General features: G+C 37.4%; 2 protein-coding genes across 5 annotated transcripts; one reads left to right on the top strand and one right to left on the bottom strand.

Annotated features, from left to right (window-relative positions):
* The first annotated feature begins 790 nt into the window (after window positions 1–790).
* LOC143220036 (uncharacterized) lies at window positions 791–25589 on the top strand. 4 transcript variants are annotated; one of them, XM_076445791.1, is made up of 8 exons: window positions 791–918; window positions 1764–1810; window positions 20701–20741; window positions 21125–21347; window positions 21412–21486; window positions 21561–21723; window positions 21806–25082; window positions 25525–25589. In XM_076445791.1, exons 1-5 carry the CDS (start codon window positions 806–808, stop codon window positions 21483–21485), a joined length of 498 nt encoding a protein of 165 aa, XP_076301906.1. In that variant the 5' UTR covers window positions 791–805; the 3' UTR covers window position 21486; window positions 21561–21723; window positions 21806–25082; window positions 25525–25589. The 4 variants fall into 4 exon arrangements, with proteins under 4 accessions (XP_076301906.1, XP_076301908.1, XP_076301909.1 ...); XM_076445793.1 differs by having other exon boundaries at window positions 21806–25310; XM_076445794.1 differs by lacking the exon at window positions 21412–21486.
* On the bottom strand, window positions 1509–4696 carry LOC143220034 (uncharacterized). The gene is made up of 4 exons (XM_076445788.1): window positions 3746–4696; window positions 2575–3662; window positions 2316–2503; window positions 1509–2253 (listed from the first exon to the last, which is right to left on the bottom strand). Exons 1-4 carry the CDS (start codon window positions 3840–3842, stop codon window positions 1983–1985), a joined length of 1644 nt encoding a protein of 547 aa, XP_076301903.1. The 5' UTR covers window positions 3843–4696; the 3' UTR covers window positions 1509–1982.
* Window positions 25590–26630: the final 1041 nt, after the last annotated feature.

Genomic DNA, 26630 nt, shown 5'->3' with positions numbered 1-26630 from the left:
TACTACATTCTACGTTATTAGAATAATTGTAGTTTAATTATGATACATTTTATATCAACATTTTTTATTTACACTTAGAAACGCACTGTCTCGGAAGGAAATGGACATTCGAGAGAAGCAATAAAATTAGAGCATCATCGCGAAAAAAGATGAGTTTGCAATAACCTCAATATTTTATGAAATTCTATTATAATTATAGTTATGACTGTATTTTTTTATTATAGGAAGACAGAAGATCAAATAAACTTGTGTATGCTAGTATAAAATCAATTTATATATATTATACAATTTATTTTATTATTTGTTTGACAACTAATAAATCTACAAATTGTTTCATAAACTAAAAAATACTTCCTGCATTTTCGTATTCTCCAATCAGTCCAAATAAATACCATCAACCTGTTCTCGATCATATACCAATTTTTATTAATGCAATTATGACAGTAACAAAACGTTTCTATTTAAAATGAATACATATTTTGAACATAGTTTTAACATTTTTAATTTTTTGGAAGGTTAAAAAATGTAATTAAAAAAGTAATGAAAATTAAAAATAAAAAAAAATCCTCGCTGCACGGGGACCGGAAGGCTAGCTCCAGATTGCGATTCATACGCTCGACGGCTCGACAGTCGAATTTCAGTTTCGTTTCCGTAAGCCGTAAAGCATGGCAACATGGCAAGTTCTAAAAATAGATTGTGGCTCGCACAAGCAGCGCACACGGATATAGTAAAGGTACGCTGGTGAGTGTAGCGCGCGGGCGCGTTGCTAACACGATACCAATACAGTGTCTTCTGCACCGACGAAATGCCGTCGTTGGCCTCCTGTTTCTCACTCCAGTCAGAATATATCCTAGAGGGCGTAAGAGAACACCGAAAAATTCGAGTCCCGCCAACTCCCGTAAGGCTGGCAGTCTTTAAGGGGGCCGTCTCCTAGCAGATGACGGTCGCGCGTGAACACTCACACACCGCTAGAGTACACTCACACACCGCTAGACCACGTATACGTACGCGAGAATTGCTAGGATCAGGGAAATGCGTTCTGATTTCTCGATAATGCAAAGACGGGGGTTTTTATTAGTCAAAATCGCTAGATAAAAGATCAATCTAGTGCGCTGTTTGCTTCAAAAGTCGTTCTTTTACGTTTCCGAGCAATGATTTTGCAATATTCGGCTGCATGTTGCCCGTCGGAGAGGCTAGTACGCCGGCGTGACTGCAGCGCCATCTAACGGGCAACATGCGACGGGCAACATGCAGCCGAATATTGCAAAATCATTGCTCGGAAACGTAAAAGAACGACTTTTGAAGCAAACAGCGCGCTAGATTGATCTTTTATCTAGCGATTTTGACTAATAAAAACGCCCGTCTTTGCATTATCGAGAAATCAGAACGCATTTCCCTGATCCTAGCAATTCTCGCGTACGTATACGTGGTCTAGCGGTGTGTGAGTGTACTCTAGCGGTGTGTGAGTGTTCACGCGCGACCGTCATCTGCTAGGAGACGGCCCCCTTAACAGTATCTCGTCGGTGACACAGGGGCTGGCAGTCTTTAATAGTATCTCGTCGGTGGTATTATAAGGCAATTACAGAATAGGTAATGTCAGCATTCTACTATATCATTCTTCTTCAACTTGACGAATATCTCGTCGATTGTGGAACTTTTACCGCTGTGGTATATCAGATCACTGTAACTTTCCCGTTATCCCCGCGCCCACTCGCGCCCACTTACCGGTCCCGCGGAATAACACAGGGGCTGGCAGTCTTTAATAGTATCTCGTCGGTGCCCGGGCGTGAGCACTCTCATATACTCTCTGATATTACTTTATAATGTACTATTTATTAATATTGGTTTCCGAAGTATTTGCATTAGTTTTACAAATTTGAAAAGTTGAAACAGAAGAATTATAATAAAATTATAACTGTAGAAAATATATTTTATGAATATACGTTACGGATATATTACAAAAATGTATACAATAATAAATATCAAAATTTTCTATTGAATCTCCTCTTTCTAAGAATTAATTTTCGCGACCAGATAATACCCACAATCATCAATATTGATAATAAACCTGTGCACAATCCTAAAGCAACAAGCAGACCGGGACTAGAATCAAATGTTACCATTTGATTATCGGTTGACTCAGCAACCGCATTCACTGAGAGTTTATTCGACATATCACTACAGAAAACTTTGCCATCCCATCCGTACCAATGTACTATCCTTATGTTTGATAATTGCGGAGGCCAAGCACATCTATAATAAAATATAAAAGAAATTGATTAAAATATAACAAAATAGTTCATTGAAATATATACCTCAAATTATCTAGAAGATTAGGATCTGTTTTATATAATTTTGGTACTACATTGTCTAGTAACCATTGCATCGAGCAATCGCACTTGATTGGGTTTCCTTGCAGGTACACTTTACGTGTGGTTAAATTATTATTACGTAGAACCAATTTTGATGCGATGTAACTAATATGATTATTACTTAAATCCAACTAATAATAATAAAGAAAACATAATTAATTAGCTATTAGATAAAAATCTACAAGTAGTTTATAAAACTTACTGAACATAAATGTAGGTGGTCCAAAGCATTTTCATGAATAGAGAACAAATTTTCGTTGTTGGATATAGTGAGACTGATACATTTTGTTGATGAAGAATACAAGTTAGCGAATGTACTTTCGTCAATAGTATATAACATACTTATATTACTTGCAACAAATGATTGCAATTTTAAAATAGAGGGAAAGCTCAAGTTTTGAATAGGATTCTTACTAACATTAAATTCAACAAGTGATGGCAAATTTATTGTGGATAATGTTTCAGGAATATAAGCTAACTTATTGCATGTTAGATCTAAAGTTTTTAAATTCTGAAATGAAACTTTTGGAAAATTTGATATCTCGTTTCCACTGATATTCAAACTGTGTAATTCTTTTAATGCAGTTATATTTGACTGTATTTGAGAAATATGATTGAACTCTATATTTAGTACTTTAATTTGACATGGTGTGTAATATATCTCTTTTATTAAATTATATCCAGCGAACAGTTCTATTACAGATTTTGGAAATATTCGAATATCTAATGACGTAAGAAAATTATTATTCACATGGAGAACTTTCAGAGAATGTAGATATTCTAAATCAATATCTTCCAATGAATGAATTTGATTAAATGACAGATCCAAGTATTGTAGATTTGATAGAGAATCAAATAGGTTCTTAGGTATTTGAGATATATTATTATGCGAAAGGTTTAAAGAAATAACTTTTGTTACTGTTCCATCTATTGTACGTTCTATTAAATGAATATGATTATAACTAAGATCTAACGTTAATAATGTCGGAAGAGCTTTTAATAATGAAGTATCGAATGTAGCTAAATTATTTTTAGAGAAATTTAAATTTTCAAGCCTGTACAAATCGTTAAAACTTCTTGTATGTATGTTTTCTATCCAATTTTCAGATAAATCCAAACTCTTCAGAGATTTCAATGCTTTCAACAGGTCTTCCGATAAGTTAATTATATTGTTGTTTGACAGAATAAGTTTGTCAAATGCTAAGGCTCGATCTAACATCAGCAGGTAAGAATAAAGTACATCCTTGTTCCCTAAATATTTCTCGTTACAGTTGACTATTGATGCGTCATCTATTGCAATTTATTAAAATTAAATTTCACATATATATATATCTTTTGAAATATGATTGTAATAACAAAATCATTTTACTTACTTGTAGTCGAACACGAACACGTCAAACATATATTACCCATACAGCTGGATATTATAAATAAGAAATAAAAACTAGTTAAATATAAATTACTAGCCATTTGTATACTCTGATTTTAACTGAATTCGGAACAGAGATACTTCAAGTACCACGGCACGATTGCTATTACTCATTCTGTAAAGGGTTCAGCATGCGTTTACTTTTACTTGTGATAACATATCTGATAATTGTATTTGACGGATGAGTATGTATCTATATTTCATGGTATCTACTTTTTAGATTCAGTTGATACTCTCAAACTCGAGATAATTATATATAATTCATTACTGAAATCACAAACTTCATTCATATTTTATACATTGCCTAAGAGTACTATAAAATATAACTAGATATAATGATATTTCTGCTTGCGGTGTTATAGAAAATAATATACAGGGGTGTTTCGTAACTTTTGGTACAAGCGAAAAAGGAGTGATGCTATATGAAAAAATAAGTCGAAAATTTAGAATAAAATTTTTTCATATGAGGCTTTGTTTTCGAGAAAATCGACTTTGAATTTTCGCCGCGTACGCGTGCACTTGATCACGTTTCGTTATAACCATGAAGTAAGAGTAAGGAGACCTATCTCGATAGCGTATAGAAGAAAAAAGTGGCAACAAAACTTGTTCCCGTATTGGGGAGGTACGCCAAATGGAATGGCATGAACAGAAAATGTCAGTGTCAAAAACGTGTCAAACGATGAAACGGAAAGGTTAGAAATACATGGTTATGTAATGACCGGTGAAGAACTAAGGCTTTAGACCAGGTTAGGTCCATAAGCTGCCCAGACAACCAAGCGGGTCGAAGCCACAAATGCGCGTGTGGGCTCGTAGTGTTCCCCTGGACACAATCTTGGCACATGATGTCGTTGCCACAATCCGGGATATCGTGCCCAGATTAACGATCGGGCCGTTGTAAGATGGCAGCACATAGCCGCACTAACTCTTCCTTTTTACTTATTTTGTACGCATTCAAGGCGGGAAAATTAAATGATAGATTTTATTTATTGTAGTATTTGTAGTAGTTTTCCTAGACTGCGGATCTTTATGCAAAATAAAAATTGTCTGCATCGATTGCAAGAGATAGAAACTAAATTGAATGTTACTTTTTTATGCAAAAAAAAAGTTCTCGTCATAAAAGCTACATTTATTTTATAATGCTCATATAAATATTCATTAGAAACGAAGCAAATTTTATTTAATTTAAAAAGGAAGGCGTGACAATCTTATTTGTTAGCACAGCACAGTCGCACTAATGTGCCGAATGTCGTGAGTTATACAGGGCACTCTCTTCCTTTTTGTTATCTCTTCCTTATGTTACTTCTTCCCCCCTCGCCGTTCCATTATCTTTACAGTTACATTAAGGGTAAACCTACACATAAATCAATAAACTAGTAATACATTAATTATCCCCTAATACGTACAGTTACACGAATTAATATTCGGACGATCTAAAAATGATGATAACTTTTTTAATATTGTACTATACGATTCGAACATTTTTGGGGAGCTAGAGCAATTAGTTTACTACATCATGTGAAAAGAAATTTTTTGAAAAATTGCATTTGGTCGGAATTGCAGAGAAAATACTAAATCTTCCCAGACAACCAACTGCTCCGTTCTGCAGCTGTACTGCGCCGCAGCTATGTCGCGTTTTGGATCCCTGCTGCCGCGCCACTGCACGGAGAACGGGGCTCGATTTTGCCTCGCCGTAAGAGGGCAACACGGTCGCGCCAGGTCGCATTAATGTAGGACGTGCTATGTGGTAGATGTCGCTAAAGTAAATGTCTATTATACAAATGTGTAGCAGCAGCAGTCTTTCTTTTTACTGACAAAATTAATATTTTTATTTAAATTACATACTACATACTATCAGGTCGTTCGGAAAGTAATTTCGTTTATCGTGTAGGGATGGCAATGCTTCCGTTTGTCATTACTAGACTGCGAATCTTTCTGCAAAGTAGAAATTGACTACATCGATTGGAAGAAATAGAAATCAAATTGAATTATTTCTTCAGCAAAGGAGAAAACGAAATGACTTTCCGAACGAGCTAATACATTAACATATTACAATAGGAGAGCTGCATAAAGTCTAAATAAAATCAATCTCATCATTTTCATACAAAGAAACATTTACCAGTTACTTTTAAGGTTCGGTAGGTGTAGAGGGTTGAAACGTCTTCGTGCAAAATAAATGTGTCGTAGAAGGGAAAAGAAACATAATTTATAATTTTGGGCTCGAGCGCGTTTCCAGCTACCCGAGTGCATCGGGCTGCCCGGGAGTGTCTCGATCTCGTCGGGCGGGTTCGGAAAGAATCGGACAAGTTCGGGCGAGCGAGTTTTCGCGCTACTCGAGATTCAATTCTGCGTTCGCACGAACTTGTCCGCTTCTGTCTGACGTCTGAACGCGATCGACGAAGTCGAGCCACTCTCGGGCCACCGGGCCACCCGATGGTGTGTCACGGATAGACTGCGGATCTTTCTGCAAAATAAAAATTTACTATATCGATTGCAAGAAATAGAAATCAAATTGAATTGAATTGTTTCTTCAGCAAAGGAGAAAACGAAATGACTTTCCGAACGAGCTAATACATTAACATATTACAATAGGAGAGCTGCATAAAGTCTAAATAAAATCAATCTCATCATTTTCATACAAAGAAACATTTACCAGTTACTTTTAAGGTTCGGTAGGTGTAGAGGGTTGAAACGTCTTCGTGCAAAATAAATGTGTCGTAGAAGGGAAAAGAAACTTAATTTATAATTTTCGGCTCGAGCGCGTTTCCAGCTACCCGAGTGCATCGGGCTGCCCGGGAGTGTCTCGATCTCGTCGGGCGGGTTCGGAAAGAATCGGACAAGTTCGGGCGAGCGAGTTTTCGCGCTACTCGAGATTCAATTCTGCGTTCGCACGAACTTGTCCGCTTCTGTCTCACGTCTGAACACGATCGACGAAGTCGAGCCACTCTCGGGCCACCGGGCCACCCGATGGTGTGTCACGGATAGACTGCGGATCTTTCTGCAAAATAAAAATTTACTATATCGATTGCAAGAAATAGAAATCAAATTGAATTGAATTGTTTCTTCAGCAAAGGAGAAAACGAAATGACTTTCCGAACGAGCTAATACATTAACATATTACAAGGAGAGCTGCATAAAGTCTAAATAAAATCAATCTCATCACTTTCATACAAAGAAACATTTACCAGTTACTTTTAAGGTTCGGTAGGTGTAGAGTGTTGAAATTTATAATTTTCGGCTCGAGCGCGTTTCAAGCTACCCGAGTGCATCGGGCTGCCAAGGGGTTTCGAGCTGCCCGCGAGTGTCTCGATCTCGTCGGGCGGGATCGGAAAGAATCGGACAAGTTCGGGCGAGCGAGTTTTCGCGCTACTCGAGATTCAATTCTGCCTTCGCACGAACTTGTCCGCTTCTGTCTGACGTCTGAACGCGCTCGACGAAGTCGAGCCACTCTCGGGCCACCGGGCCACCTGATAGTGTGTCACGGATAGACTGCGTATCTTTATGCAAAATAAAAAATGTCAGCGTCGATTACAGGAAATAGAAACTAAATTGAATCTCATCTCTTCCCTTAATGATTTTAATAGAGGAGAAATCATATATTGACATCTTCAATTTAAAAAATTTTCCAACAACTATCAATTTCATCTACTCAAGTTTGCTATAAATGCATAAAGATCCGCAGTCTATTCGTGACATATCAAGCGGCCCGAGAGTGGCTCGACTTCGTCGAGTGATTTGAAAATTACAGTCAAAACGTGTTGGTCGAGGAAGTGTCGACTTCCAGCTCAATAGTAATGACCTGTCATAAATCTCTCTGTAGAGAACAGCCCCGGGAACGGCACTGAAAGAAATCGAGTCTACCGGGTTGGGTCTGCCTGGGTCTGCCTAGCCCGACCCCAGCCGCGCGCCCGTGGTCTGCCTAGCCCGACCCCAGCCGCGCGCCCGTAGTCTCAATGTGTTGACTTCGATGGCGCACGCTGCGTAGTATGTGTGACCGCTGTAATAAGTATTTCAATACAGCCGAAAATGCGTGTGAAACGAGTCCTGCCTCCTCCACTCTGATCCAATCGTCCGCGCATTCGCACCTAGACACGTCACCGTAATCCTGCCTGGGAACCTTCTTCTCAGACTTACACCAAGTACAATGTCACCAGTTCGAATCCATGCGTGTTGGCGTCTTGCCGCCATCCCCTACAATTGCGTAGTATGTAGTGGGCGGTAACGGTATCGTATCCTAACCCACTGCTGTTCCGCTATCGCTCGTACTTACGAGGCAGTGTATTGGATCACTTGTTGGACATAGACAAATCTAAAATGTTTTTTCACTACGTGAATGAAATATGTAATTTCAGGAACGACGCTGTCGATCCTTACGTCAGAAAATGTCTGTTCCAGGGTTGTTACCTTTCACTTAAAAAGGCATCGTTGGTCAAGACTGGTTGCTAATATTATTCTCGAGGTGTAAATGGGGTTATTTAGTCGTATACAGCGTCCGTTGCCAGCTCCTTGTGACGCCAATTTTTATATTTCCATTTCTTTTGAAGGGCTCATTTTACAGTGGAAACTCCAAGGAATATAAACATATTTTGTTCAAAATTTAAATCACTGACGCACAGTGGTCTGGATTGGAAAATCGTGTGCCATTTTGTTATAACTTTTGAACCAGTAGAGATACTGCAATGAAATTTTCACTAAAAATATTTAAAAAATAGTCATTTTTAACTAGTCATTTTTAACTATAGGTAATTAAATATTTTTTGCATTTGTTAAACAATAATTTTTTATAAATTTTCATTGATATTTTTGATTTAAAAAAAAATTTTTGGAATATAATCGTACATACTATTTTTTACTTTCTAAATATGTATTTTTTATATTTATGTTTCACACATGTGTAACGTTTTATGGAATACGTAAAATATAAATTTGAGAAGTCTTGTTGCAATCAAAATACACAAAAAAAATTACCGTAAAGGTAAAAACGCATTACAAGCGTGTCAAAGATATTTTTTATAATAATTTATAATGATTAAAAAACGAAACGAGCCTACTACCTTATATCTTTATTTTACTAGAGGTGAGCGAAATATCAGAACGAAACAGAATTGAAAAACTTCTATTATATTTTAATACTAAAGAATTACCTCGGATGCAATATTTAACACTAAAATCTTACATTTTTCGCTATGTGAAGTCATCTGATAATAATTTGTACCAACAATATACCTCGCAAACATTCTATTACCAACTTTAATGGCTTTAAACAATAATAATTTGAGCGGGCGGAGAGGGGCGGAATTAATTTTTTCATGATTATTTAGAAGGAAGGTGTACTAAAAATATTCCAATTAATTAAAAAGCTAAACTCGGCTAAACTTTAAAGATATACCATCTTAAATGGAAAAGACTTCACAAATTTTTCTTACGGCATTGAGCATTATTATATAAATAGAGTATTTACGTTAATAAATAATAGAAAGATATGATTTTTATCACAAAAGTCTGCTCTTCAATATAAAAAAAAAAGCGAGAGATAATATTAAATAGGAACGTCAGGGCACCGCATCACAGAGAAGCAATTTTTCTCGTGAAAAATCCTCCTCTTAAAATGTCCTATTTTCAATGTTTATTGCAACTATTATATTTATTAAATTGTACTATTTTCTTCATTTCCGAGGTCTGTGAACATTTGGGAAGCAATGTTTATAGATATCGATACGAGAAAGTTCGTTTTTGGGCAGAAAGGCACACGATTTTCCAATCCAGACCACTGTGTGACGGCTCATCGAAAAAGACGTAAAGAACGAATTAGTTTAAATTTTTCGACTCCATACAGTTGATGGTCGAGGTTAAACAAATAATTTTGCAATAGCCCAATCCTTTCCTAATAAAACCACCAAAAAAAAAGTGTAGCTCAATCGGATTTCAACGAAAATATGATTTCATGATGTTTCGTTGACAAAAAATTCGATTTTTTGGAAAATCCTGAGGTGGTAGACAAATTCTGAGACCAGATTTGAAATAAGCGTGGAAGAATGTACGGGAAATGATGTACAGCATGTTGCAAAAAAGTTTTATTGAAACTGTGCAGGTTTAACGAATTTTGTCAAGGTTAAAAAACGTTCGTACCATCATTTCCCTACTTTCCGCATATTCTGCAAAGTTAGAGCTTTAATTTTAAAAAAAATTCATCGTTCTATCTCTTTTCTATCGAAAGTTATTCGACTTTAACACAGAAACTTGCGGCGACCCGTGCAGCGACCCTTGCAGCGACCCATTATCTGCACGGGTCGCTGCAAGGGTTGCCGCCTGGATCGCGACGGAATGGCCAAAAAAGGTGTGTCACAGCTCTGACCGACCAGTCCTGAACCGCTAAAGGACTCATCAGTAAAGCGGGCCCTGCCCGAGACGCTGCGATATCGGAAGGTGGTTTAAGACTGTATATATAGAGATCGGTGACGGATCAGGTAGCAGCGAGAAAGGTCTTTCTTTGACTATCTGTCCATCTTGTGGCAAATGTAGGAAATTAGCTGCCACAAAAGAGAGCGAGTTATTATTGTCCGCTTCTGTCCGAACGCGCCCGACGAGGTCGATCACGTTCGGGCCACCCGCCCGATGTGTTACGGATAGACAGCGGGTCTTTATGCAAAATAAAAAACGTCAGCGTTGATTACAAGAAATAGAAACTCAACAGAATGTCATCCCTTTCCTTAATGATTTTAATTAAGGAGAAATCATATATTGACATTTTCAATTTTAAAAATTTTCCAACAACTATCAATTTCATCTGCTCAATTTTGCTATAAATGCATACAGATCCCAAGTCTATCCGTTACACATCGGGCGGCTCGAGAGCGGCTCGACATCGGCGAGTGATTTGAGGAGTTGGTGACAGATGAGTTGGGCATTTAATCGGTCATCCGATTGACGATTGATAATCGTTAGTCGCGATTAACGACTAAAGTAGAAATTTAATCGTTATCCGCAATTAACGATTAATAAGTATTTAATCTTATCCGCAAATATAACGATCAATCGGTATTTATTCGTTAACCACAATTAACGACTAAACGAGGATATTAATTGTTAATCGCGATTAACGATTGAAGTAGAAATTTAGTCGTCAATCGTCGATTGAATTTTTGCCCAACACTGGTTAGTGATTTTATTTTTATTCTATTTTCTCGAAAATGAATAAATCCATGAATACTTTCGGCCAACTCGAGGCTACAATGAACACGACCGACGCCCGAGGGTCGAGCCCTGAGGCCTGAGCCCAGAACACAATAGTAGTGCAATAAACACGGCCCGGCAATCCCCCGGCCAGCCAGGTAGCTCGGCATGAAACCGCTAAGGAGCGAATGCTGAACTTAATTATTTTCCGTGCTGCCCTCACGAAAGTCACACGAGCCAATTCGTGGCGTTCTGCCGATTAAGAAAAGCCTAAACTCGACGGAATTAGGACCGTTTCTAGTGGTTTTATTCATAACGGAGTGTACACTTTCCACCTTTAAATATAAGAAATTTAAAAATATGTGCTAGGTGTCTCTTTTTATTATGTCGAGCACCCTGTATATGAGCACCAAAAACTAATTTTCATCGTTTTGTTAGTGTTTGACACGCGATTGTAAATACGTTCAAAGCATTGTGCTACCGTCTCGTCCCGTGTTATTGTCTTTACCGTTCGCGTCCAATTTGAACGATTTCTAACGAGCTCCCCAGTATGAGAGTATGGTGGGGATGCCCGCGTATTACGCGAGGACCCCGATCCGCAACAGTCGAGATTGATGACTGAGAGAGATCTCTGTTCCTCCGAAACGAGAACCGTGAGTCGTTCCTCCGAAACGACATCTCAATTGTCAGTTATTTGTACCGCGTGTTTAAAATTATTATTAAAAGTGATCTTGAAGTCGCAGAAACCCGGCTTCCCTGTTTAAACCAGTGGTTTTAATTCACCCACTTACACTTTCTCCACTACCGGACTGATCCAACCCTTCATACCTGATTTTAAACGAAGTGCTCGTGTCGGGGTAAACAGTTAGTTTGGCCGTTATAATTTAAGGAAAAACTTGTGACACCTCATATTACACGTCCGTAAAACCAACAATTTTCAAGACTTCAAGGAATTGTTTGAGATACGTTTTCTCATATTTCACTAAAGACTGCAACATATCCAAATTTGAACAAAATCCGAAACAGTAGTTCTATTTCGCATGGAAATATGGATACTCGAAAACAATTAAAAATTAAAACAATTATAAGAAACTGCGATTTAGATCAATCGTGAGCAGAAAAATTCAAAGATTCTTTTCTTTACATCTTTCAATGCCTACTATGTATATCTGGTTTATGTGTTGACCGTTTTCGATGACATTTCGGGTAATCGGATAATGTTTTTTCATTTTCTTAGTTTTAAAAATCTTAAGCTTAATAAATATGGATTCGAAAAAATCGTTTGTCCCGCTGTTTCCAAAACCGTTGTTTAAACATGTTTAAACAATCATACTGTATTAATATTGGATATCACTGTATTTGAAAAAGTCTACAGAATCTTTTATATGGCGGGGGTAGCGAGCGCACGGTAACCCCAAGGAATCTGGTTAGACCGATTTGATCTTTAATGTCTTTATGGTTATTACGGCTATTAACTCCTAAGGGTACGGCTGGTGGCACATTGCAGTTCGGCCATGGCACAACAAAAGCCCAAACTTCGTTTTTCAGGAGCTTTTGCTCGAAAAAGTATATTAACGGTTTCGGTGTTATTTCAGCCACTTGGCATAGTACCGTTACCGGTATTGTTCGGTATGTATATATATTTTACCGAGATTAAGTCCCTGATTTCACACAGTGAATTAAAGTTTCAAAGCGAAATGTTCAGCTCTGTACGAAGCATTAACGACATTAGATTCGAGACTAAAAGACTTGAATTTTTGGAGATGTTATGACATTTCGACGAACATTGCGCCGGACGGCGCACACGGTTTTCGCCGACATTTCACCGACTCCAGATTTGACCGGCAACAAATTTGATCGAATTGATTCAATCGATTGATGAAGTTAATCGCCATACGGTCTATCCATCTGTCACCAACTCCTCAAATCACTCGCCGATGTCGAGCCGCTCTCGAGCCGCCCGATGTGTAACGGATAGACTTGGGATCTGTATGCATTTATAGCAAAATTGAGCAGATGAAATTGATAGTTGTTGGAAAATTTTTAAAATTGAAAATGTCAATATATGATTTCTCCTTAATTAAAATCAGTAAGGAAAGGGATGACATTCTTTTGAGTTTCTATTTCTTGTAATCAACGCTGACGTTTTTTATTTTGCATAAAGACCCGCTGTCTATCCGTAACACATCGGGCGGGTGGCCCGAACGTGGTCGACCTCGTCGGGCGCGTTCGGACAGAAGCGGACAATAATAACTCGCTCTCTTTTGTGGCAGCTAATTTCCTACATTTGCCACAAGATGGACAGATAGTCAAAGAAAGACCTTTCTCGCTGCTACCTGATCCGTCACCGATCTCTATATATACAGTCTTAAACCACCATCCGATATCGCAGCGTCTCGGGCAGGGCCCGCCTTACTGATGAGTCCTCTAGCGGTTCAGGACTGGTCGGTCAGAGCTGTGACACACCTTTTTTGGCCATTCCGTCGCGATCCAGGCGGCGACCCTTGCAGCGACCCGTGCAGCTATTGGGTCGCTGCAAGGGTCGCTGCACGGGTCGCCGCAAGTTTCTGTGTTAAAGTCGAATAACTTTCGATAGAAAAGAGATAGAACGATGAATTTTTTTTAAAATTAAAGCTCTAACTTTGCAGAATATGCGGAAAGTAGGGAAATGATGGTACGAACGTTTTTTAACCTTGACAAAATTCGTTAAACCTGCACAATTTCAATAAAACTTTTTTGCAACATGCTGTACATCATTTCCCGTACATTCTTCCACGCTTATTTCAAATCTGGTCTCAGAATTTGTCTACCACCTCAGGATTTTCCAAAAAATCGAATTTTTTGTCAACGAAACATCATGAAATCATATTTTCGTTGAAATCCGATTGAGCTACACTTTTTTTTTGGTGGTTTTATTAGAAAAGGATTTGGCTATTGCAAAATTATTTGTTTAACCTCGACCATCAACTGTATGGAGTCGAAAAATTTAAACTAATTCGTTCTTTACGTCTTTTTCGATGAGCCGTCACACAGTGGTCTGGATTGGAAAATCGTGTGCCTTTCTGCCCAAAAACGAACTTTCTCGTATCGATATCTATAAACATTGCTTCCCAAATGTTCACAGACCTCGGAAATGAAGAAAATAGTACAATTTAATAAATATAATAGTTGCAATAAACATTGAAAATAGGACATTTTAAGAGGAGGATATTTCACGAGAAAAATTGCTTCTCTGTGATGCGGTGCCCTGACGTTCCTATTTAATATTATCTCTCGCTTTTTTTTTTATATTGAAGAGCAGACTTTTGTGATAAAAATCATATCTTTCTATTATTTATTAACGTAAATACTCTATTTATATAATAATGCTCAATGCCGTAAGAAAAATTTGTGAAGTCCTTTCCATTTAAGATGGTATATCTTTAAAGTTTAGCCGAGTTTAGCTTTTTAATTAATTGGAATATTTTTAGTACACCTTCCTTCTAAATAATCATGAAAAAATTAATTCCGCCCCTCTCCGCCCGCTCAAATTATTATTGTTTAAAGCCATTAAAGTTGGTAATAGAATGTTTGCGAGGTATATTGTTGGTACAAATTATTATCAGATGACTTCACATAGCGAAAAATGTAAGATTTTAGTGTTAAATATTGCATCCGAGGTAATTCTTTAGTATTAAAATATAATAGAAGTTTTTCAATTCTGTTTCGTTCTGATATTTCGCTCACCTCTAGTAAAATAAAGATATAAGGTAGTAGGCTCGTTTCGTTTTTTAATAATTATAAATTATTATAAAAAATATCTTTGACACGCTTGTAATGCGTTTTTACCTTTACGGTAATTTTTTTTGTGTATGTTGATTGCAACAAGACTTCTCAAATTTATATTTTACGTATTCCATAAAACGTTACACATGTGTGAAACATAAATATAAAAAATACATATTTAGAAAGTAAAAAATAGTATGTACGATTATATTCCAAAAATTTTTTTTTAAATCAAAAATATCAATGAAAATTTATAAAAAATTATTGTTTAACAAATGCAAAAAATATTTAATTACCTATAGTTAAAAATGACTATTTTTTAAATATTTTTAGTGAAAATTTCATTGCAGTATCTCTACTGGTTCAAAAGTTATAACAAAATGGCACACGATTTTCCAATCCAGACCACTGTGCGTCAGTGATTTAAATTTTGAACAAAATATGTTTATATTCCTTGGAGTTTCCACTGTAAAATGAGCCCTTCAAAAGAAATGGAGATATAAAAATTGGCGTCACAAGGAGCTGGCAACGGACGCTGTATACGACTAAATAACCCCATTTACACCTCGAGAATAATATTAGCAACCAGTCTTGACCAACGATGCCTTTTTAAGTGAAAGGTAACAACCCTGGAACAGACATTTTCTGACGTAAGGATCGACAGCGTCGGTCCTGAAATTACATATTTCATTCACGTAGTGAAAAAACATTTTAGATTTGTCTATGTCCAACAAGTGATCCAATACACTGCCTCGTAAGTACGAGCGATAGCGGAACAGCAGTGGGTTAGGATACGATACCGTTACCGCCCACTACATACTACGCAATTGTAGGGGATGGCGGCAAGACGCCAACACGCATGGATTCGAACTGGTGACATTGTACTTGGTGTAAGCCTGAGAAGAAGGTTCCCAGGCAGGATTACGGTGACGTGTCTAGGTGCGAATGCGCGGACGATTGGATCAGAGTGGAGGAGGCAGGACTCGTTTCACACGCATTTTCGGCTGTATTGAAATACTTATTACAGCGGTCACACATACTACGCAGCGTGCGCCATCGAAGTCAACACATTGAGACTACGGGCGCGCGGCTGGGGTCGGGCTAGGCAGACCCAGGCAGACCCAACCCGGTAGACTCGATTTCTTTCAGTGCCGTTCCCGGGGCTGTTCTCTACAGGGAGATTTATGACAGGTCATTACTATTGAGCTGGAAGTCGACACTTCCTCGACCAACACGTTTTGACTGTAATTTTCAAAGCACTCGACGAAGTCGAGCCACTCTCGGGCCGCTTGATATGTCACGAATAGACTGCGGATCTTTATGCATTTATAGCAAACTTGAGTAGTTGAAATTGATAGTTGTTGGAAAATTTTTTTAATTGAAGATGTCAATATATGATTTCTCCTCTATTAAAATCATTAAGGGAAGAGATGACATTCAATTTAGTTTCTATTTCCTGTAATCGACGCTGACATTTTTTATTTTGCATAAAGATACGCAGTCTATCCGTGACACACTATCAGGTGGCCCGGTGGCCCGAGAGTGGCTCGACTTCGTCGAGCGCGTTCAGACGTCAGACAGAAGCGGACAAGTTCGTGCGAACGCAGAATTGAATCTCGTGTAGCGCGAAAACTCGCTCGCCCGAACTTGTCCGATTCTTTCCGAACCCGCCCGACGAGATCGAGACACTCCCGGGCAGCTCGAAACCCCTTGGCAGCCCGATGCACTCGGGTAGCTTGAAACGCGCTCGAGCCGAAAATTATAAATTTCAACACTCTACACCTACCGAACCTTAAAAGTAACTGGTAAATGTTTCTTTGTATGAAAGTGATGAGATTGATTTTATTTAGACTTTATGCAGCTCTCCTTGTAATATGTTAATGTATTAGCTCGTTCGGAAAGTCATTTCGTTTTCTCCTTTGCTGAAGAAACAATTCAATTCAATTTGATTTCTATTTCTTGCAATCGATATAGTAAATTTTTATTTTGCAGAAAGATCCGCAGTCTATCCGTGACACACCATCGGGTGGCCTGGTGGCCTGAGAGTGGCTCGACTTCGTCGAGCGCGTTCAGACGTCAGACAGAAGCGGACAAGTTCGTGCGAACTGGTGCGAACGCAGAATTGAATCTCGAGTAGCGCGAAAACTCGCTCGCCCGAACTTGTCCGATTCTTTCCGAACCCGCCCGACGAGATCGAGACACTCCCGGGCAGCCCGATGCACTCGGGTAGCTGGAAACGCGCTCGAGCCGAAAATTATAAATTAAGTTTCTTTTCCCTTCTACGACACATTTTTTTTTGCACGAAGACGTTTCAACCCTCTACACCTACCGAACCTTAAAAGTAACTGGTAAATGTTTCTTTGTATGAAAATGATGAGATTGATTTTATTTAGACTTTATGCAGCTCTCCTATTGTAATATGTTAATGTATTAGCTCGTTCGGAAAGTCATTTCGTTTTCTCCTTTGCTGAAGAAATAATTCAATTCAATTTAGTTTCTATTTCCTGTAATCGACGCTGACATTTTTTATTTTGCAGAAAGATCCGCAGTCTAGTAATGACAAACGGAAGCATTGCCATCCCTACACGATAAACAAAATTACTTTCCGAACGACCTGATAGTATGTAGTATGTAATTTAAATAAAAATATTAATTTTTGTCAGTAAAAAGAAAGACTGCTGCTGCTGCTGCTACACATTTGTACAATAGACATTTACTTTACCGACATCTTAATGTGGAAGATCCACATCAGCGCGACCAACTCTGTATCACCTTACCGGGGCGAGAGACCCCCTGCTCCCTAGTACGAGGCCTGCACGTGCCTGTATGGCGCTGCGTACGGCATTCGAAACATTGGCGCGACTGTGTTGCCCTCTTACGGTGAGGCAAAATCCCCCACCGTTTTCCTGCTGCCGCGAGGCTGCACCAGCAGGGATCCAAAACGCGACATTGCTGCCCGGTGCAGCCCTGGTTGTCTGGGAATGTGCCGAATGCCGTGAGTTATACAGGGCACTCTCTTCCTTTTTGTTATCTCTTCCTTATGTTACTTCTTCCCCCCTCGCCGTTCCATTATCTTTACAGTTACATTAAGAGTAAACCTACACATAAATCAATAAACTAGTAATACATTAATTATCCCCTAATACGTACAGTTACACGAATTAATATTCGGACGATCTAAAAAAGATGATAACTTTTTTAATATTGTACTATACGATTCGAACTTTTTTGGGGAGCTAGAGCAATTATATAGTTTACTACATCATGTGAAAAGAAATTTTTTCAAAAATTGCATTTGGTCGGAATTGCAGAGAAAATACTAAATCTTACATTTTACAACTTTTTCGTGCGGGCCTATATTGAAAATTTAAAAAGTACGTTTTCTAGGCCTGCGTAAATAATATGCACTGTGAAAGTTTCATCGAAATCGGTTGATGCGGGAAAAAAACGACAGGCCTTGAAAGATGTAAGAATTCTTCGATATAGGCTGAAAATCTGCGATTTTTACCATTTTTAAACGTTTTCAACGTAGCTCATTGCAACGTTAACCGATTTTGACGAAATTTTCAAAATATGTTTAGTCGACACAGATCTACAAAGCGTATTTTTCAATTTTTCAATATGGGCCCACATAAAAAAGTTGTAAAATGCAACTCTTACAAGGGGAGCCCAGGGTAGTCGGAATCCGGATTTTCGTGAAACTTGCAGTATTTGAAGATGACATATCCAAGTTTAATTTAGCAAAGCAGTAGCGCGCGCTTCTCAAGATTTCCCGAGAAAATGGCATTTGAAAATTCGGTTTACGCGTTCATAAGGAGTTCGCGTTAAGCTATGAACATGAAGCGCAGTGGCCGAGGGCGCTGCGAGAAAGACTGGCAATCAGTAGGTCGCTGGTTCGAGTCTTGCTGCCGACATTTTTTTTTTTAATCTTTTTTCAGTTTTAATCCTAAAATTTATGAAATCTGCCATTAAACAATTATTTTTTAAATAGAAAATGCATGTTTTTTATTTGTGGGTATTGAAAAAAATCGAACATAAAAATAATACAGTGTTATATTTACTTTATTATTGCTCATTCTTTATTAATAAAAAAAATTACGTGTTAGTATGACACGACCCAGAATGATACTCATCGTAAAAGCATGGGAAACAATAATTTTTTCGGCATCTAGCACACACTATAAACGGAGCGTTTGTACAGGAGCACGCCGTTTTCAAGAGTTCTATTGGAAAGCACACTTCATTAACATTCATAAAAATTTCTCTGGTATCGCAGAGATTGAATAATTATTTTTATTTTTCAAATAGAATATTATTTTCTATTTATACCTCTCTCGGCAGTGTTGGGTTTTCCGGTTTTCCTTTACCTGGATAAACCGAGTCTGCCTGGATAAATCTTCTTTCGTGTTTGCACAAAGCAATTAAGCAAGGGGTACCTGCATGAGGATGGTAGTAACTGTTGAAGGGACGGGGTAGACTCTTACCTAGGTGAGGCGCGAGGTCAACCCAGGTAAATCCCAAAAACAGACGTCGCGCTTGGTTTTATTACAGCCAATTATTGTTTCCCATGCTTTTACGATGAGTATCATTCTGGGTCGTGTCATACTAACACGTAATTTTTTTTATTAATAAAAAATGAGCAATAATAAAGTAAATATAACACTGTATTATTTTTATGTTCGATTTTTTTCAATACCCACAAATAAAAAACATGCATTTTCTATTTAAAAAATAATTGTTTAATGGCAGATTTCATAAATTTTAGGATTAAAACTGAAAAAAGATTAAAAAAAAAAATGTCGGCAGCAAGACTCGAACCAGCGACCTACTGATTGCCAGTCTTTCTCGCAGCGCCCTCGGCCACTGCGCTTCATGTTCATAGCTTAACGCGAACTCCTTATGAACGCGTAAACCGAATTTTCAAATGCCATTTTCTCGGGAAATCTTGAGAAGCGCGCGCTACTGCTTTGCTAAATTAAACTTGGATATGTCATCTTCAAATACTGCAAGTTTCACGAAAATCCGGATTCCGACTACCCTGGGCTCCCCTTGTTAGTATTTTTCCATACAATTCCGATCAATTGCAATTTTTGAAAAAATTTCTTTTCACATCCTGTAGTAAACTAATTGCTCTAGCTCCCCAAAAAGTTTAAATCGTTTAGTACAATATTAAAAAAGTTCTCGTCTGTTTTAGAACGTCCGAATATTAATTCGAGTAACTGCCCAACCAGCACACATCGTCTCATAGATGTCTGTTTCATGTCGTCGTCCCGTCTGAACGTCTATGTCCCAAAGATACGTCTTTTAGTCGCCAAAAAGATATCTTTATGGAGACGTTGTTTTCACAGCAGAGGGTGAACGTCTGTCAGCTGTCTCATTTCAGTCGTAAATGCAACGTCTCCATAAAGGATATCTTTTTGGCGACTGAGAGACATTTTCCGGAGACGTTGTTTTTCCTACGCCGCCGGTAAAGAGTGGGGTGGAGTAGGGGGATACAGCTTCTAAGGAAGAACTTTTTTCTGTGCACTTTTTCGAAAAAAGAGCTCTGCATGCTAATCCGCAATAATACAGAGAGTATTTCAACGCAAAGAGCATTTGGAAAAAGTGTACAGAAAAAAAGTTCTTCCATAAAAATGTACACTTTTGTTGTTTACAAAGTTCCAAGAGCCAAATCCAAAAAAGGGCTCTGTACGGGACCCCGCAATAATGCAGAGAATATTTCAACACAAAGAGCATAAAAAAATATTGCTTCTTCGCGAAATGCGGCTTACCCGCGTGATCGAAAAAATCAAGCTGTTTCATATATTCTCTGTCAGTGTCTTTCCTGCGAGAAACATATCTGCTTCTCTGTCTTCGTAGTTCACCCCGAGTGGCGCTGTTGAAGTTACTATTTTTGGTCCGGCGCACATGGTCGACACCGGTCGACACCAGGTTTAGAGAAGTGTCTAATTGTATTAGTGTATTGTAATAGTGATAATTTATCCGACGAGTGTATATTTACAAAAGTAAGTATTTCCATTGCTGTTATTTGTTACCGTTAGTGTTTTTTGCTGATGCCCTTCCGCTATATTGCGCTATATTCGAAGTTTACTATGGGGTTGGCAAGAAAGTCGAAGAAAGTACTTTCGGTATTGTAAGGGGGTAGACTGCTTTTTCCAGGATTGCAAGGGTGCGGGATTGCAATTGATTGCAATCCTGGAAACGAGTCTACCGCCCTAATGTGTAAATAAGTGTGAAGTCAAAAAATGAACAAAAATTGGTCATATTTCCATTCCTTCATTCTATTTGCTATTTTTCTAAATATATTCTTTAATTAAATATATTTACGTCGTAATTACATATATGTTTAAATTAGTCTCTAAATTTTACCATACTTTTCAATTCTTAGAATATATACACACAAATGGAGATGCCTACAAATACATGGACCGTTGTCCAATTATTGGCGGACGGAACGGTAGAAGCGGTGCTAAATAGTTGGCTGGAAGGCGACAAATGTTATTGGCCACCGGTACACAAATCAAAATTGAGCAACGCAATCCAACAATGTGAACTGCCTCAACCTTCGTGGGAGCACTTTTCTGTAAAGATCTTCAAAAACAGTACCTTTGGTAAGTTAAAGTAGTTACACACCATACATGTATAATTAAAATAATAATTATATAATGCTTCTAGACGGCTACACGAAGGCTAGAAGAAAAGCAAAGGAGGCCGAAGAGACCAATGACTTGTTTAATAAATACACTTAAAGTAGCTGACGTTTATCTTTCATTTTCATTAAATTAACAGAATGTGATATGCTACATAACAATTTTTTATTTTAGGCAGCAGAAGTGCACAATACGGGGGGCACAACAGCTACAACTTTGCCAGGAAAGTCTAGGTATCATTATGACTGACATGCTGGCATGGCAGTCTGCTATAGCTGATTGGGCCGGAAGGGCAAAAAACCGTTTGCAAATTATCGAACGGCCAGCCTTGTTATATGTAATTATCACCCTTATTTTAATATTATTATTATAATGATTATTCATGTGCAAATTAATAAACAAAGATATTCTTATTCAAGGTGCAGCGGAGAAAGCCAAAGTGGACGGCAGCCGCAAGAAACATGAACAAAGCGAGTGTGACCAAGTGATTTTAATTTCAATATATCTGTGGTTATCAGGAAGAACGCCGCATGTCACATATACTTCCACTTTCGATCGCTAATACTTTGACATAGGAGGTTGGTTAAATTGCATTGTTGTCTGAGCCTTCCAAACGTGTTTCCATGACTTTTTTTCTGGTAAATATGTACAGTAGCGGACAAAAGTGTAAGACCGCTCTAAAGAAGACGATAACTTTTTTAATATTTTACTATACGATTTGAACTTTTTTGGGAAACTAGAGCAATTAGTTTACTAAAGGACGCGAAAAGAAATTTTTTCAAAAATTGCAATTGATCGGAATTGTTGAAAAAATACTAAAAGTTGATTGTTTATTTAAACATATCCTGAAAATTTCGTCAAAATCGGTCGACGTTGCAATGAGCTACAAACGTTTAAAGATGGTAAAAATTGCAGATTTTCGGCAATAAATCGTGAAAATCTGCAATTTCTACCATCTTTAAACGTTTGTAGCTCATTGCAACGTCGACCGATTTTGACGAAATTTTCAGGATATGTTTGATTGACACAGATCTACACAAAACGTGTTTTTTAAATTTTCAATATAGGTCCACATAAAATAATTAAAAAATCAACTTTTAGTATTTTTTCAACAATTCCGATCAATTGCAATTTTTGAAAAAATTTCTTTTCACATCCTTTAGTAAACTAATTGCTCTAGCTTCCCAAAAAAGTTCAAATCGTATAGTACAATATTAAAAAAGTTATCGTCTTCTTTAGAGCGGTCTTAAACTTTTGTCCGCTACTGTAAATCCTATACTCTAAAGTCTAAAGCTCAATGAATGCATAAACTCGAATTTTTGAAATTGTGACATGCGGCGTTTTTCCTTACAACCACAGACATTATCAGTAATATTTTATTTTAATTTTTATATTTTTTAATTTTAGTATACAGGGTGAGGCGCCAGAAACAGGCCCCCTGAATAAGCATTAATCAGATATTAGTAGCTTTTTTGTAGATGGACGCGTAAAGGACATGTGAAGGTCAACTTAATTTTTTTAAATGGAATGAGGTATTTTTTAATACATCAATGATGCAGCTGGACCTATGTATGTCGAAAAGTTAATAGTTCAGGAGATATTTCAATTTAAATAACTCTAAAATACCATTACTGTCGTACTAAGACGTTACATAAGTAAGTAAACACTAACGTCTTAGTACGACAGTAATGGTATTTTAGAGTTATTTAAATTGAAATATCCCCTGAACTACTAATTTTTCGACATACATAGGTTAGTACTTTTTTATAACGAATGTCCAGCTGCAGCATTGATATATTAAAAAATACCTCATTCCATTTAAAAAAATTAAGTTGACCTTCACATGTCCTTTACGCGTCCACCTGTAAAAAAATAATACACTACATAATGTACCCCTTCAGACCATGCAACTTCTGTATACAAAACTTTTTCGTGCAACGCATACTTTGGAAGTTATTATAGGTGTGCAAGTTGCGTGGACCACCCTGTATACTGATTCTGATGTTTCAACTGTATATTTTATTCAATTTTTATATTTTAATTTAAGTGTATTAATTTTAATGTTTTAAGTGCGTGATATTGTATTTTAATTTTAATACTTTATATCTAATATATTAATTCTAATGTTTTAAGTGCGTGATATTATATTCTGAATGTAGTATTTTATTTTACGCATACTTTGGAAGTTATTTATTGGTGTGCAAGTTGCGTGGACCACCCTGTATACTGATTCTGATGTTTCAACTATATTTTATTTCAATTTTTATATTTTAATTTAAGTGTATTAATTTTAATGTTTTAAGTGCGTGATATTGTATTTTAATTTTAATACTTTATTTCTAATATATTAATTCTAATGTTTTAAGTGCGTGATATTTTATTCTGAATGTAGTATTTTATTTTACGCATACTTTGGAAGTTATTTATTGGTGTGCAAGTTGCGTGGACCACCCTGTATACTGATTCTGATGTTTCAACTGTATATTTCATTTCAATTTTTATATTTTAATTTAAGTATATTAATTTTAATGTTTTAAGTGCGTGATATTGTATTTTAATTTTAATACTTTATTTCTAATATATATTAGAATTTAATATATTAATTTTAATGTTTTATATATATTATTTTATATATATTTTTATTTTATAAATAGTACATATATTATTATAATAAACTATTTGTTCGTTTACTTTAAACTATTATCGTAAATTGATTTTTCCCTCCCACTCCCTTTTCGCATAAATACGTCTCTCTAACAAGCTCAAGAGACTTCTGAAAGTCGCCTAAAAGATGCCCGACAGAGTCGTGGAACATGTCTCTACAATGCCTGAAACACGACTAACAGTCATTCTCAAGACCACTTTAAGACAGGCAACTTTGTAACAAACGACCTTCCGGAGCCCTTGTAGAGACTTTCCGGAGACATTCGCAGACATCTTTCAGACATTTGAATGTCTAGCGGCAGACATCTTTCTGCTATCTTTGAGCTGTATCTGTGCTGGTTGGGTGCAGTTCCAGTATCTCCTTTTTCCAGGATTGCAAGGGTAAGATAACGTAAAAGAAAATATACTTTATTTAAGATCTAACGATACTAAGCTAACCTAAACTAACTATATCGAAAAGAAAAGTCCACTCGGTACTAAGCTGTTCTACGCTGTGCAGTTCGATCTGCTCGCATTGACTTCCAGAGCCACTATGCCTATTTAGCCTTCGTCAAGGGCTCTCGTCGCCAGTCGTTCTTTTACTTCTCCCCCACGATCTATACCTGAGTAATAAACGTAACGGTTTTTTCCGCGAAGGTTTGGGACTGTTTGGGACTTGGGACCAGTGATGGTATATTCGTGGGCCGTGGGTCGTTCCCCTGAGTCACATTCAATTTAGTTTCTATCTCTTGCAATCGATGCAGACAATTTTTATTTTGCATAAAGATCCGCAGTCTAGGAAAACTACTACAAATACTACAATAAATAAAATCTATCATTTAATTTTCCCGCCTCGAATGCGTACAAAATAAGTAAAAAGGAAGAGTTAGTGCGGCTATGTGCTGCCATCTTACAACGGCCCGATCGTTAATCTGGGCACGATATCCCGGATTGTGGCAACGACATCATGTGCCAAGATTGTGTCCAGGGGAACACTACGAGCCCACACGCGCATTTGTGGCCTGGACACAATCAAGGATTTTGGCTGTCTGGGTACGGATCGACCGATCGTAACGTCCTTTTAGCACTGTTTAGCCATGTTTAGCACTCTCGATGAATACATTGAACGAAGCAGACGTAATCTTTAGCACGCAACTAAATCCGTTTCCTTAGTTCGAACGTACAATTGTATAACCGCGCCTATCGCGTTTTGGTGAATCGTCAACTAATTACGGATCGGTGTCTATCGCTATCGTGCTGATCGCAAGATTATAGTAAAAAGTGATTATAATTCCGCTTCGAGCAATAAAGACTTTTTTGTGACCAAAGCATCCGGCTTCTTTCACCAACACCTCACTACATATCCTTGTCAGGATAGTTCTAGTTATCCAACCCTTCATCGCCTCCGCGCAAACAATCCAAATTTACTAAATGTTAACATTTAAAAACATCAATTGATCTAGGTTTTTTGCTGAAAGTCGGTTCCTTCTTTCAGACATAATCTGTCCAGCCTTTGAAAATATTCTTTCTGATGGGACAGAAGTTGCTGGGAATACAGAGGTATTTACATATATTTTTCTGCTATTTTGAAAAGCTGTGGCATTGTGTAATTGTGTTTATTCCAAAATGCGACTTCACAGCTCTTAATATTTGCGTACAGTAAATCTATATACATATTGACGAATGATGGTTGTTGCATTTTCTATAGGTGTGGATTAGTTTGTCAACTCCCAAGTAGCCACAAGTAGCCACGTACGTCCCTAAAACGTACGCAGAATGGACGTAGGACGTTTGGACGTGAACCGTACGTTTTAGGGACGTACGTGGCTACTTGGGCTGCGATACTTTTGTTACAAGAAGATTCTAAAATTCATTGTTTCCTTAGATGATTCTTGATTTTCTGCTGCGGCTCTATTTGTATTAGTTTCATGACTATTGCGTGTTCTGCACAAGGAACTTGTTTCATCTCTCACATATTCTGCGCTGTCTGTGCAATCCTATCGATTTCAAATACAGCTGTTTTGAATCTTGGACCTAATAGTGTGGCTATTAGAGTAGTATTATTTTGTTCAATGTAGTCAAATCTTATCTCAATATTATTTAAAATGTTATTTTGTAAATGTAGTCCTGCTATGGTTTTTGGTATAATGATGTTTATAGCATTTTGAATTCCTCTTATTACAGAAATAATTTTGGATGCTGTGGGATATTTTTCTGCTGATAATTCAACTGTAACATACTCTAGTGGTTTCAATAACGGTCTCCTAACAGTCTCACACCTCCCTGTGATCAGCTATAAGTGATGTGGGACTTGTGGCTAATGAAACTGTGACAGCAGACAAAGGCACTTTTATTTCAAACAGTCTTTCCAGCGTCATCAAAGAAATGTTTAATTTTAAGTTAATGTATAATTTTCTCTATAGCGATGCTATGTTGCTGCAATTGTTTTTTTATTTTTATTTGATTTAATTTTATGTATGCATATTGGGTTTTACCTGTGTATAATAAATAAATAAATAAATTTATAATTTATAATTTTCGTTCCGCAGAACAGAAGAAGTAGAGCACAATTCATTAAACCGTGTTATAAGTTCATTAGAC

The sequence above is a fragment of the Lasioglossum baleicum genome, unplaced genomic scaffold (genome assembly GCF_051020765.1).
Source record: "Lasioglossum baleicum unplaced genomic scaffold, iyLasBale1 scaffold0142, whole genome shotgun sequence".
Lineage (NCBI taxonomy): Eukaryota > Metazoa > Arthropoda > Insecta > Hymenoptera > Halictidae > Lasioglossum > Lasioglossum baleicum.
The sequence above is the reverse complement of the archived record's forward strand: the minus strand, read 5'-3'. Positions and strand labels throughout refer to the sequence as shown.

Excerpts from the sequence above, each read along its gene's own strand:
- LOC143220036 (XM_076445791.1), top strand. The coding sequence starts at position 806 with ATGCCGTCGTTGGCCTCCTGTTTCTCACTCCAGTCAGAATATATCCTA. Across the intron at positions 919-1,763 it reads GTAAGGCTGGCAGTCTTTAA|TAGTATCTCGTCGGTGCCCG; the intron begins GGGGGCCGTCTC and ends GGCAGTCTTTAA. Across the intron at positions 1,811-20,700 it reads GCACTCTCATATACTCTCTG|GTAATAGTGATAATTTATCC; the intron begins ATATTACTTTAT and ends TATTAGTGTATT.
- LOC143220034 (XM_076445788.1), bottom strand. The coding sequence starts at position 3,842 with ATGGCTAGTAATTTATATTTAACTAGTTTTTATTTCTTATTTATAATA. Across the intron at positions 3,663-3,745 it reads GTGTTCGTGTTCGACTACAA|ATGACGCATCAATAGTCAAC; the intron begins GTAAGTAAAATG and ends AAATTGCAATAG. Across the intron at positions 2,504-2,574 it reads ACCACCTACATTTATGTTCA|TTGGATTTAAGTAATAATCA; the intron begins GTAAGTTTTATA and ends TATTATTATTAG.